The sequence below is a fragment of the Ricinus communis genome, chromosome 6 (assembly GCF_019578655.1).
Source record: "Ricinus communis isolate WT05 ecotype wild-type chromosome 6, ASM1957865v1, whole genome shotgun sequence".
Lineage (NCBI taxonomy): Eukaryota > Viridiplantae > Streptophyta > Magnoliopsida > Malpighiales > Euphorbiaceae > Ricinus > Ricinus communis.
In genome coordinates, this window is record NC_063261.1 from 22,440,420 (window position 1) to 22,452,203 (window position 11,784).

Below are 11,784 nucleotides of genomic sequence, written 5' to 3' on the forward strand. Positions count from 1 at the left end.
ACTAACGATATTAATTACATTTAATATTATATTAACTAATAACTTAATTTCTAATTAGATAATCATTCTAACTATAAAAAATAATATTGTTAAAGATTATATTTACTAATAATTTAATTTTTAATTATATAATAATTTTTTATTCTTAAAAATAGTAATATCAATTATATTGATAGTATTAATTTATGTAATATTAAAATTTAATATATAAATTTTAAAAATAATTTATTAATAATATTAATCTAGAAATAATATTAATAAATATTTTATTAATATAATAATATAAGTAAAATTCTAAAAAATTAAAAATGTTAAAAAATAATTAATTTACTAAATTATTATAAATTAATTTTAAATATTAAAATATTTATCAAATTATATTTATAAATTTAATTTTATAATTAAAATATTAATAACCGTCGTGCAATCTAAATAAACAACTAGTACTATTTAATTGCTTAGCATGAGAAACTTTCATAGAATGATTGAATGATTTGATAATTTTGAAGCATCTTGGAATGAAGACTTATATTATGTGAGATTTATCCATCTTATTAGTTTTTTTATTTTTACTAGAAAAGATACATCATATTATTTATAGAAATAAATTCATAGATTAATGTTATTATAAAATATATAAAATTAATAAATTAATTTTATCAAAAAAAGTTTAATCATATTAGTATAATTTAAAATATCAGTTATTGTATTTATATGAAATATTTCATTGAAACTTAACATAAATTAGAAAAAAATTACCTGCCATGAAAGTAAACCTACTTAACAAAAAAATAGATATCATAATAAAAAATAAAAAAAAAGACTACATCAATTAAAAATTAAAAATTATTAAAATAAAAAATTAAAATCACGAATAAAATAGAAAGGCTAAGATTATCATCTCCTAAAAAATGAATTTTTTTTTCTGAAAAGTAGAGAATAAGAATTTATAAAATAAAATAAAAATCACATTCTCTTTTTAATAATTCTTATAAAATATTTTAACCACGTACAATTATTCACTTATTCCCTAATTGACTCCCATTTGATATTTTTTTTATAATTGAATGTATTATTATTATTATTATTATTATTATTATTATTATTATTATAGAATAGCATGGAGTTGAGTTTATACAAGATTTGATTTATCCTTTTAGATAAATTTTTTATTATATGTTTCTTTTTTCAAAAAATGCAAACTGATTTTTTCTAAAAAAACAGATAAAAAAAATGAGAAAATGATACACTTGGATTAAAAGAAAATAAAAAGATTTAATGATTTAAAAAATAAAATTGATTAAAAAGTACCTCAATATTTCTCAAAAAATTTACTCAGGAAAAAATTCACAAAAGTTACTTGTAGAAACAAATTCTGGCGGCTGTAGAAAGGCGATGGTAGAATAAAATATTTGAACAAGTCCAAGAGAAAAACAACCGTACCAAAAATATCAGCTGTCTGAATGACTGAAATCTCTGAGTCTTGTGCCTGTAATTTTACACTTGTCACTAAAAAGGAGTAAAACAGGAAACTTCCGGTTTATATAAAGACATAAAAGCTGATGGAGAAATGGTTTGTAATTTTTGTAGTTTATTTATTCCTTTGTATTATTTGTATATTTTTCTCTCACCCCATTTCCATCTCTTCTAATGTCTCTCAAGTACTCTCTTTCTCTTACTTAATTATTGTAAAGATTGCATCTTAAGCTGCAAGTGTTTATCCTTTATTGCTTAGCTTCAATTGTTTATGTTCGTTACTTGGGCTTTATCAGATTATTTTAAGCTTTCAGATAAATATCTATCTTTTCTTTTTCTCATTACTGTTGAGTTGGTATCACTTCTCAGTGGCCTTTTTTTTTCTTTTTCTTTTTTTAAATAATTGGATTCATCAGTGTAAGATTTATAGACCCATTTGGTTTCATTGTCTTTTCTGGTTATAAAGTTGGTGAAAGTTGATCAAATTCTCTGTCAAGAGATAAGTAGATGCGAGCCTTCATTGAGTGACAGGTTTTAGATTGATTAGCAGATTAGTCTTTCAATGAGTATATTTGCCCGATAGTCGGAATATTTAGATCCTGATAGATTAATCTTTGAATCCTTGTTGAACAATACAATTGGTGACTTACCCTTTTCTTGTTGAAGAATACAAATAATCTTTGAATGGATATTATAGGCAAAACAGTAGAGAAGTGTGGTGCTGGTAATTGCTGTGCGTCAGCCTGTAAATTTTCTGAGTTTTGAACTTGTTAAGAAGAGCTGGTGCTTTGATTAGAATTCTTTCTGATTGATGATATGGCCGAGTTAAATGTGTTATATTAGTGCATTTAATCTCTCTTTTAGATGATCCTTCTATCATCTGGAGGGGAATTGCAGAAGTTTCACATCAAATTACTTGAGCTGGTAGTTGCTGGTTAGATTCAAACAATGTCAGCTTATGCCCATCAAATGGAGAGGGAGTACTCTGCTCAGAGTCTCTTAAGTAGAGGAGGTTCTGGTAAGCACTTTTTTTTCTATTTTGTTATTTTTATGGAGATTGGCATGTGTGGTTGACATATACAAACACAGATCTGCATCAATGGGGAGTAAAAAATGTCAATAGCTAGTAGAAGGGAATTCTGAAATGTTGTGGTGAAATTTATTTGTTATGTGATTGTTATCGTGAACCAATTTATTCAAATTTATTGGTTTCATTTTATATAGTTTACTAACTGTATGGTGTAGACTTTTTCGTTATACTTGTGCTACATGAAATCAGATATATGGGTTGGAACTGATTCTTTATAATTTACCTTTAACTCTGGGTAAATGAAAGATAAGAGTATCTCTTCATTATCATTCTGCCATAAATCTTGTAATTGATAATTGGATGTGTTTCTCTAGTGCAGAAATGGGGAGCCATTATGTGGTAGAGTCAGGGTTCTACATGACATCCTTTGCTGCGATAATCTTCGTTGGTGCTCTTGTAACTGTTGGAGTTTTATTCATCACCTTGCTGATTGCTTTGACAGTAATGTTACAATCCTGTGAGAGTAGAAGCAAAGGTATTATTGAGATCCAAATACCAAATGATGATTACAATTACTGCAAGACTTTCACTCTGCACGCAGAGCTCAACAACTTGGGACCAGATGACTTCCCTCCCATTTGCAGAAATCTTGCTTTTCATAGCATTAAGGAAAGTCACTATGAGAGAGATCTTAATAGTACTATGTGGTTGGTGGAGAAGTACTTTGACAGTGTTGAGCCATTAAATGATGGTCTAAACGTGGTATTAATGGACATAGATGACATTCTTCCCTCAAATCCTGATTATGCACATCCACTAATGCACCAGTAAGTTCCTCATTACTTTCATCATATTTTTCTTGCTCTTCTGTTTCTCATTATCTTCTGCCTAAGTTGTCAATAGGTTTGACATACACCAACCTAATGAGCAACTTCTTGGTCACCCACTTATTAGTAGTTCCTTAATCTTTACAAAAACAGAAAAGAAGTAATCCTTTTTCTTTTCCTTTTCTGGTACAGATTAGATCAGTATGGTTGTAGGGGTTGTTTTGAAGAAGCAAAACACTTGAAACAAAGACTTCTGCTCAGTTTATATATAGAACTTCAAGCTAGGGGTTGGTCTTTGATTTTGTTATCAAGAAAGCCGGAGAGATTGCGGAATGCCACTACAGAGCACCTTACTTTGGCAGGATACAGAGGTTGGTCTTCAGTCATTATGAGGTATTCCTTCTGTATTTCTTTCTTCAGGGAAAGATTTTATCAGTTAATAAATTATGATATTATAACTGTTGAATGTCTTACATGTGTATAATTGTGTTCTTTCTTTTGTTTTTGATTTCTGTTTAAATCACTTGGGCAATAAAAGGTCATTCCAATATATTCTTAAGCTAGGGCTTTGATTCACAAAAGATACTGAAATCTGCTTCAAATAGAGATGGGATTAATGTATGCCGGGAGCATAAATAAACTATAATGATTTTGTGGAACATCTACTTAGTCCAAACTAACAACTTCTAATGATAATCATTTTTAATGAGAAATGCTTATGATGAAGATATGGAGAGAACATCTTTTGTTTTATGAATGTATTCCGAATATTGCAATCATAGTAGGCAAGTTGTTCTTTAGTTGTGGGTTCCTTGCAAAATTGCTTTGACATTACAAACCAATTTGATAAATTTTATGGACATTTACGCATTGTTTTCTATGTTAGTTTCTCTTATTTGAACTAGGTGAAGCGGATTAGCTTTTGGATATTGTATTAGGAATTTCTTTCTAGTGACACCTTTCTATTTTCCTTCTTTCTCTTTTCATATCTAATTTATAATTAATCAAAAAGAAAAGAGAAACAAGCGCCTTAAGGTTTATATTATCTCCTTTTTTATTACCAGATTCTGAAAGAACCCATAAAACTTATCCATATTTGGTCGAGTGAGTGCCAACATGCTGACACACCTGTGCCTTGACTATAATGATTGCCATTCTTGTAGATTGGATGATGAAATGGGAATGGACAGTCATAAATACTTTCTGAAACGAAGGATGATGATACAGAGAGAGGGCTTCCGCATCACTGGCATAATTAGCAGTCAGATGGATGCTTTAATAGGTCCATCATTGCCAGGACAACACATTTTTAAGTTTCCAAACCCAATTTATTATTGTTGTGGTTCATCCCAAAGAGATCATGAGTGAGCTGAAATAGATCATGTTCCATGGTGCCCCCTCAATTTGTCATTCATGTATTAATAGTTTTAAGGTTCCTCGATTGTTTATTTGGCTCTTTTTTAGCAGAACAACCAGTATTCTGCTTGATTTTTCTGTTGTATATAAAACCAAAGTTGTTGATATCATTGATTTGATCGAGTTCATCAAATTATTTTACAATGCAATGCTGTGTGTTCTACATATTCCCTATAACTATCTATTTGCAGAACTTGGTTTCATTTTAAAACTGCTTACATGTCACTGGCTGCATGTTCCTATATTCATTGCTGACTAAAATACTACTATTATCACTCCTGTTTTTACAGGACGTATTTATTTCATAAACTCACTTATACAAGCTTTGACAGTGAAATCTTTGAATATCCAGGATCTCTCCCATAGCCTTAAAATACCTCCGAAAAATCCCCAAACATCTTAGTTTCATTAGGCCATCGTAAAATCCTACAGGCTTGATGAATAATAACATTGTTAGCTTCTTTGTCCTTTCCACATCTAATGCAAACAAGTAAAGTTCATTTCCCTTGTCCTATTTCCTCCATTTCATCAAGACACTCGATGCATTCTGCAATCCTATAGGATATTTTCTCTTCTGTAGATCGAACAGTTAAAGCTCGCCATAGTCAACTGCTTCAGAGAGAGATTCTACTGTTCGTTCTGGCTTTGCCATGATTGGCTTTTCCATATGCAAAAAGGATGCAGTTGAGCCATTGTTAAGCCTTCTATGCTGTTTCGAGGTCCTGTGTCTCCAGTATTTATATTTTCATCAAATACGATTTCCAACTTGTTAGCCAACTTGAGTTACTTGAAACGAAATTCAGCAACTTCTGAGTTAGCCTGTAATAAATCCACTAATCTTAATACGGAAATATAATTCAGAAGCAACATCATCTTTTGTTTGACATTTAACATACCTCAATATCTGGTGTAAGTTAGGTGTCCAGGTAGCTTTAGGCTCATTGATGACTTGCACATGCTAGGTTGACTTGAAATTTTTCTTCCATACTTGAGCTGAACCATGGAAGAACTGTCATCCTGCCTGGGCTTTTTCTTATCATGCATAATTGTGCTGCCTGGGCCTTTTGTATGCAGAGTGGAGGCGGATGCCTCTTGTGTGGACAAATGGGTCTCCGTGTCTCTGCTGTTTATTGCAAAATCATATATGATATCAAGTTTGTCGGAGTGCTAAAGTTCTTTAAACCGATATAGAGGATGTTCCTGTGACATAACTTGGAATATGAACAAATACAAGACCTCAAATTTATGAATCATCTTCTAGAGTTCTCAATTATATAACATTACATGTTGTGAGTTAATGAACATACATGTATATACTCGTCCCAAACTTCATCAATTATATAACACTTTAAATTTCTGAGTTCCATTTCATGCTACTAGTAGTTTGCACCGGATCTTCCACTGTTCTTTAGTGGTATCCAAGTGGCTCTTTATTTGTTTCTTGTCATAGCGTAAGCCAGCCTTCTTGTACAATGATTCTCCAATATTTTTCCAGCCTTCCCTTTGTAAAATGCATAGCAGGTTTTTCCCCTTTGAGATTTGTTCCAGACATAAATCAACAAATATTTTTGTGGATTGCAAGTGTCCAAGTGGCTTTTACTGTTGCATTTCTTGATGCTGATGGTCTAGACATCCTTTATTCAGTTGCTATTCTTCTGCACATGCTCACGACTTTGAATGAATAATAATGCAATTACTTAACCTACATTAGTGCATTCAGTCATCATATTATCTGAATTTGCATGCCTTTGGGGAGAGGTAGGATACAGTTGAAAACCTATGGCGGATGCAATAGCCATTATGATGAGTAAAAACCATTGATAAGGAAAAGCGCTGTTTACTAGAATTATGCTGCATTCACATGGTGTAAGTTAACAAACAACCATCCATTAATCATCTAATTGTTTTGACAGATCCATCTCAAGACCTGCACTGAAGCAAAAATTACTGAATCCATGACTGGTCTCTGTCTGGGATTTTCTAAGATAAAACAGAAGAAATGTTTAACTACAATTGTTTTGATTGGGGAGAGAGAGAAAGAGAGAGAGGAAAAGGTGCTTAATCTACTTCTTGTAAGATACCAAACTGATAGGATAAGCAATTAAGGGAGAATTTTTAACCATACCACTGAAAGGGCTAAGAACAAAGACCAATCTAAAGAAACAAATCACAAAAACTACAAGTGTGATAGGAGCATTGAGGAATCCCACTTAAAATTGTGGCTCAGTTTCACAAAAGACCATATTAAAAGTTGCAGATGACTTGAGGTGAAACAATTAGTGATCAAGCCAATTGATTTGGATCACAATCACAAAGGACATCCAAAACAAAAACCAGGAAATGTTAGCATTTGTACGAATGGATAAAGATTAAGCTTATAGTAATTTAGGCTGAATTGCAAAGTTCCATGCTTTTAGTCCAAGCCAAAATAGAAAATAGCAGAAAGCGCTGCACCCAAAATATATAATTTCAAACAGAAAACACATACATATTATTTAAAGATATTACAAGGCAACTCAAATTGAGTACAACATGAAACAGGCATATCAAATACCAGCAAATTCGAAAAGAGCTGTATTTGAAGATTGGAATCAGGGTTTTTTAGGTTTTGCTTTCTCAAGGTTGATGTTGAAGATGATGACAGTGCTTTATTTCTTTTTTTTTTTTCTAATTTTTATTAGGTTTCAATACCAAATGGAGGCCAAAATTCCAGGTTCAGAACTGGAGATCAAACATTACCCATTATCCAATTTTAAGAATCCTCTCAATGCTCTTGGACTGGATTAGAACATACAGGAACTCTTATGAATTCTTATTAAGACTTGATAGAATTGCAACTCACAAGCTTAAACATCATATTTGCACCAAAATGGAAACTAGAAATAAATATAAAGATAAAAGACAAGAAAAGAAAGATATCTGAACACAGAGAGTTCAATTTCATCTAATAGAAATGTATGTTACAAAGTTAAAGAGAAGAAATCCACTAGTACCTAACAACTATCTAGCACAAGCCTCGCTTCAAAAATCATAGTTTCCTCCCTTGAAACACAATGTGAACTTAACAAAACAGAGCAAATCCAATCACAAGCAGTGATCTTCCACAACTGAAACTACCTATCTTCACAAACCTTGTTTCCTTACACCTTCAGGAATTGCACATCACAGGCTTTAAGAGAAGAAATCCTCACTTCGAAAATTTTAGTTTCCTCTCTTAAAACACAATGTACACTTTAACAACTCAGACAACCCAGAAACCAATCACAGTCAGTGATCTTCTTCCTCAGCTGAAACTAACAACTTGACAACAAATATTCTTCAAAACCTTTACAACAACAGTATCAAACCTTGAAATATGCACAAACCCAAGACCTCCTAAAACAGAGACAAACCGACAATTAACAAACAGATACCTTCAAGAAACAGAACAGCCGTGTCAGCATTTGCATTACTAGAGAAATCAATGTCACTATACTTCTTAGTAAAATTAGCATACAAAATCCCCCAACTTTTGCTCCCTTGTTGCTTAACATCCTTATCAGCCAATTCAAAAATATAAGTCTCTTTAACACCGCCTTCTTTTCTCAAAGGCGTACCTAAACCTGACTTCAAATGTCCAACCAATCCCTTAATATACGCCTCCGCAAATTCAGGACTCGCATCAACCTCACGAAACGCACCACCAGAACTCGGCCACCCTGTCTCCGCCACAACCACGGGGATATTCTGATGTCCGGCCACCGCCATTGCCGTTATAACAGCATCCACCATCATATCAAAAAGATTACGGTACCTAACTCCAGTCACCAAATCATCCCTAAAATTAAACGGATGCTGGTGAAACAAAGCAAATCCAATCGGTATCTCAGAGTTTAGCCTATACATATTGTACGGATAAACTTTCACTAAAAAGGACGAATTTGTCTCTTCCAAGAACTGCAACAAAGGTTTTATTACAAGTTCACCCATTGGTTCTTGAAAAATAGCAGATGATGGTGGAAACGGCGTCGTGACGAGATTAACAAAAGAAAAAGTTGTCGAAACGGAGATTTGTTTAATCCCAAGGTCACGTAATGCTAGGTGGAGGTTTCTAATTGCAGGAAGCAAATACGGCGCGAGCTGAGATGAGACTGCGTCGTCTCCGACGGAAATGACAGAAATCTTGGAACGAGGGTAGAAAGGTAAAACGTGGCCGTACAACCAGCGAAGAGCGAGAGAGCGATTAGAGGCTAAAGGCAGAAGGAAAGAGTTAGGGATGGAGAGGAAGAGAGAGGTGTTTGTGAAAGCGAATGAGCGGATTAGGTTAGGTTCGGGGTTTGTGAGACGGAGGTAGTGGAAGTGAAGAGTGGATATTGCGGCGGCGATTTTATCTGGCGGTGGTGATGGTGTTGCTTGAGAGAATGGTGATGTGTACGTTACGCCGATTGCAGTGGAGAGAGAATGTGGATGTGCTGCGACAGCGGTGGTGGTGGTTAATAGGAGCGGAAACAAGAGGAGGAGAAGGAAAGAAATCAGCGGTTTCATTGTGTCTTTATTTTCCGGCGAGAAAGTGAGTTAGTTATCGCGGAAGTGAGAGTCTGTTTCAGGCGTTTTCTCTGTGCGTGTTTGTTTTGACTGTTTAAGTGGGTCCTACTATTACCATCTATCTATATCCATGTCAGCAGAAGAAAAAGAATTTTTAGATTTGGCGGCGCATGCGCACTGGGCGCACGTTAGACGAATTGAAACCGTTAAAATGGAATGAGTTCGTTTACCGGCACACTAATACACGTCTCAGTTTTCTTTTTGGTAAAATATATAGCTTGAACCTAAATTTTACTGATACGACATCTTACATTCATCAATTATTATTTTAATTTAACATCTCTTAATTTTTATTTTTGACATTTTTTATATTTTAACTTTGGATTTTTACCTCTTTCACCTATATATTTATATTTTTGTCACTAAATTATATAAAAAATTTATATCAGAGGTTAAATTTTATTTTAGAATAAAATTATGTATTAAGCCTTTTTTTTTATTATAAAGACAATATGATGTTTTCTTAGGGCCTTTAGACAATCATTAAGACTAGATAGAGTTGGTCATTCGTGTCATGTCGTGTTTAATTGTGTCGTGTCGAGATACGTGTATAACATTAAAAGAATTAATCCGAACAGACTTATTTGACTAATTATGTCAAAATATCAAATCCATACACGGACATGTTTATTAACTAAGTTAAAAGAGTTGATTCGTATAACCTATTTAATAAATTCAATTTTTTAAAATATTATTTTTAAATAAAAAACTAACTATTATAATTTAAAAAATATATTTAAATAAATTATAAAATGACTTAAATTTTTATTTTTATTTTGAAATATAATTATACTTTGATAAATGATAAAACTATTTATATAAATATATAAAGAGGGAAAATAAATGCGTTTAAACGTGTTTATACATATTGTATATACCTGTTAATTTATGAATCGATTTAAATAAACATGTTTGTTAATGTTATTCGTAAGCTAGACAGATCAATCCGTTTAAATCTAGTTTATTTCTGTGTTATTAATGAATTGAACCATTTATAATTCAAACACGCTTATTTTAAATCCAAATTCGTTTAACTACCGGTCCTATCGTGTCAAAATTGCCAGCCCGAAGAGTGGAGATGAAATTTGAAATTTACATCCAACCGGGGACAAACATTCTCTGGTCACCGGTTAAAATCCTGATGTTTGCTGCAGATTTACAATGCAGAATTCAAATGATTTTTTTGAGCAAATGGAGTTGAAAATGTTGGTTGCCTGTGTAATTACAATGTTATTTTTCTTTTTCTTTGGCTTCCATTTTATTGGGTTTTGTTTGCTTTATTTATATGGACTGGGTAATTGGCTTTTGTATAATTTCTCAAGCTAGTTTCAATATGTTTTTAGAGTTTTTTTCTTCTTGTACTTTGTATCATACAACGAAATTCACATATTCTTAATATATATATATATATATATATATATATATATATATATATATATTTGAATTTGTGTTACTAATTTGAAAAATAAAAATATTTCTTTACTTGAGAATTTGTGTTACTAAATACTAATCGGATATAAATATAACTAACATTTTGCTCTCGTGGAAAATTTTTTTTGTTAGATGAAAATATTTTTATTTATTTATTTAATTTACAACTTTATAAAATCTATACGATTAACTTAAAAAATACTCGGAGAGAAACAAGATTTAAAACTTTGTAGCCCTTTGTAAACGAATTAATTTGAAGAATATTATTTTTCATACGCATCATTATATTAATAAATAAAATTTGAAAATAATAAAATTAAATTAAATTTTCTGAAAAACTTAACATAGAGTAATCTAAAGAGGAATTGCTTAAATTAATGGTATTAACTAAAAATCTAAAGTTCTCAAACTACCTGTAAATTGGAAGTGGACTAACAAATAATAGAAACAATTGTTGAACTCAGGCGGTAAAGGATCATGGAGATAAAATCTGATGTGAGACTTGGATTGGCTGATAAGGCGAAACCGATGACACAAGGACGACGCCCATAAGCACGAGGCAGATCAATTCTCGACAGCGAAAAAGGTTTCAAAAGACTTGGCTGGTCTGATTTTCAAGCATCAAGAACCATCCTTCTGAAGTAAGAAGAAACCTTTTAGTTCTTTTCTTGGGGAGGGATGATATTGGTGGATTGTTGCTCGGTTTTGGTAGTTTGATAGTGCTCTAAATTTTTATCTTTTGCAAGGTTGACGAATTCGCGGCCGCACATCTTTGTTTTTCCTTTTGAGCAAGTATAAGCCATGGAACTTGGGGTACGCCATTGAAGTTGTGTTTAGTGGCAACAGATCGCCATGCACTGCACACATCAATGCACAGCTGTGACCAATTCGGCAAACGACGACGCTATCTCTTGGTCGTCATCATCATCGTCGTCATAGATGAAAATCCTAGGTTGTTCCTGAGTTTTATACTGCAATCTGCAAATCCTGGTAAACCTGTAGCATTTGTTCAAGTCCTTG

The 11,784-nt window shown here is 32.4% G+C and overlaps 2 protein-coding genes across 5 annotated transcripts; one reads left to right on the top strand and one right to left on the bottom strand.

The window, feature by feature from the left end:
* The first annotated feature begins 1,420 nt into the window (after window positions 1–1,420).
* On the top strand, window positions 1,421–4,898 carry LOC8287265 (uncharacterized protein At2g39920). Of its 4 annotated transcripts, none has more exons than XM_048375728.1 (5): window positions 1,421–1,573; window positions 2,341–2,494; window positions 2,886–3,333; window positions 3,526–3,726; window positions 4,497–4,898. In XM_048375728.1, exons 2-5 carry the CDS (start codon window positions 2,425–2,427, stop codon window positions 4,699–4,701), a joined length of 924 nt encoding a protein of 307 aa, XP_048231685.1. In that variant the 5' UTR covers window positions 1,421–1,573; window positions 2,341–2,424; the 3' UTR covers window positions 4,702–4,898. The 4 variants fall into 4 exon arrangements, with proteins under 4 accessions (XP_048231685.1, XP_048231684.1, XP_048231687.1 ...); XM_048375729.1 differs by lacking the exon at window positions 1,421–1,573 and adding an exon at window positions 1,616–1,661; XM_048375727.1 differs by lacking the exon at window positions 1,421–1,573 and having other exon boundaries at window positions 1,602–2,494.
* Window positions 4,899–7,901: 3,003 nt separating this feature from the next.
* Window positions 7,902–9,659, bottom strand: LOC8287264 (glucan endo-1,3-beta-glucosidase 2). The gene has a single exon (XM_015726144.2). It carries the CDS (start codon window positions 9,271–9,273, stop codon window positions 8,125–8,127), a length of 1,149 nt encoding a protein of 382 aa, XP_015581630.1. The 5' UTR covers window positions 9,274–9,659; the 3' UTR covers window positions 7,902–8,124.
* Window positions 9,660–11,784: the final 2,125 nt, after the last annotated feature.

What these genes read in the sequence shown, in the direction of transcription:
- LOC8287265 (XM_048375728.1), top strand. Translation starts at nt 2,425, where the DNA reads ATGTCAGCTTATGCCCATCAAATGGAGAGGGAGTACTCTGCTCAGAGT. An exon ending in CTTAAGTAGAGGAGGTTCTG is followed by an intron (nt 2,495 to 2,885) that starts GTAAGCACTTTT and finishes TCTCTAGTGCAG; the next exon opens with AAATGGGGAGCCATTATGTG. An exon ending in TGGTCTTCAGTCATTATGAG is followed by an intron (nt 3,727 to 4,496) that starts GTATTCCTTCTG and finishes CCATTCTTGTAG; the next exon opens with ATTGGATGATGAAATGGGAA.
- LOC8287264 (XM_015726144.2), bottom strand. Translation starts at nt 9,273, where the DNA reads ATGAAACCGCTGATTTCTTTCCTTCTCCTCCTCTTGTTTCCGCTCCTA.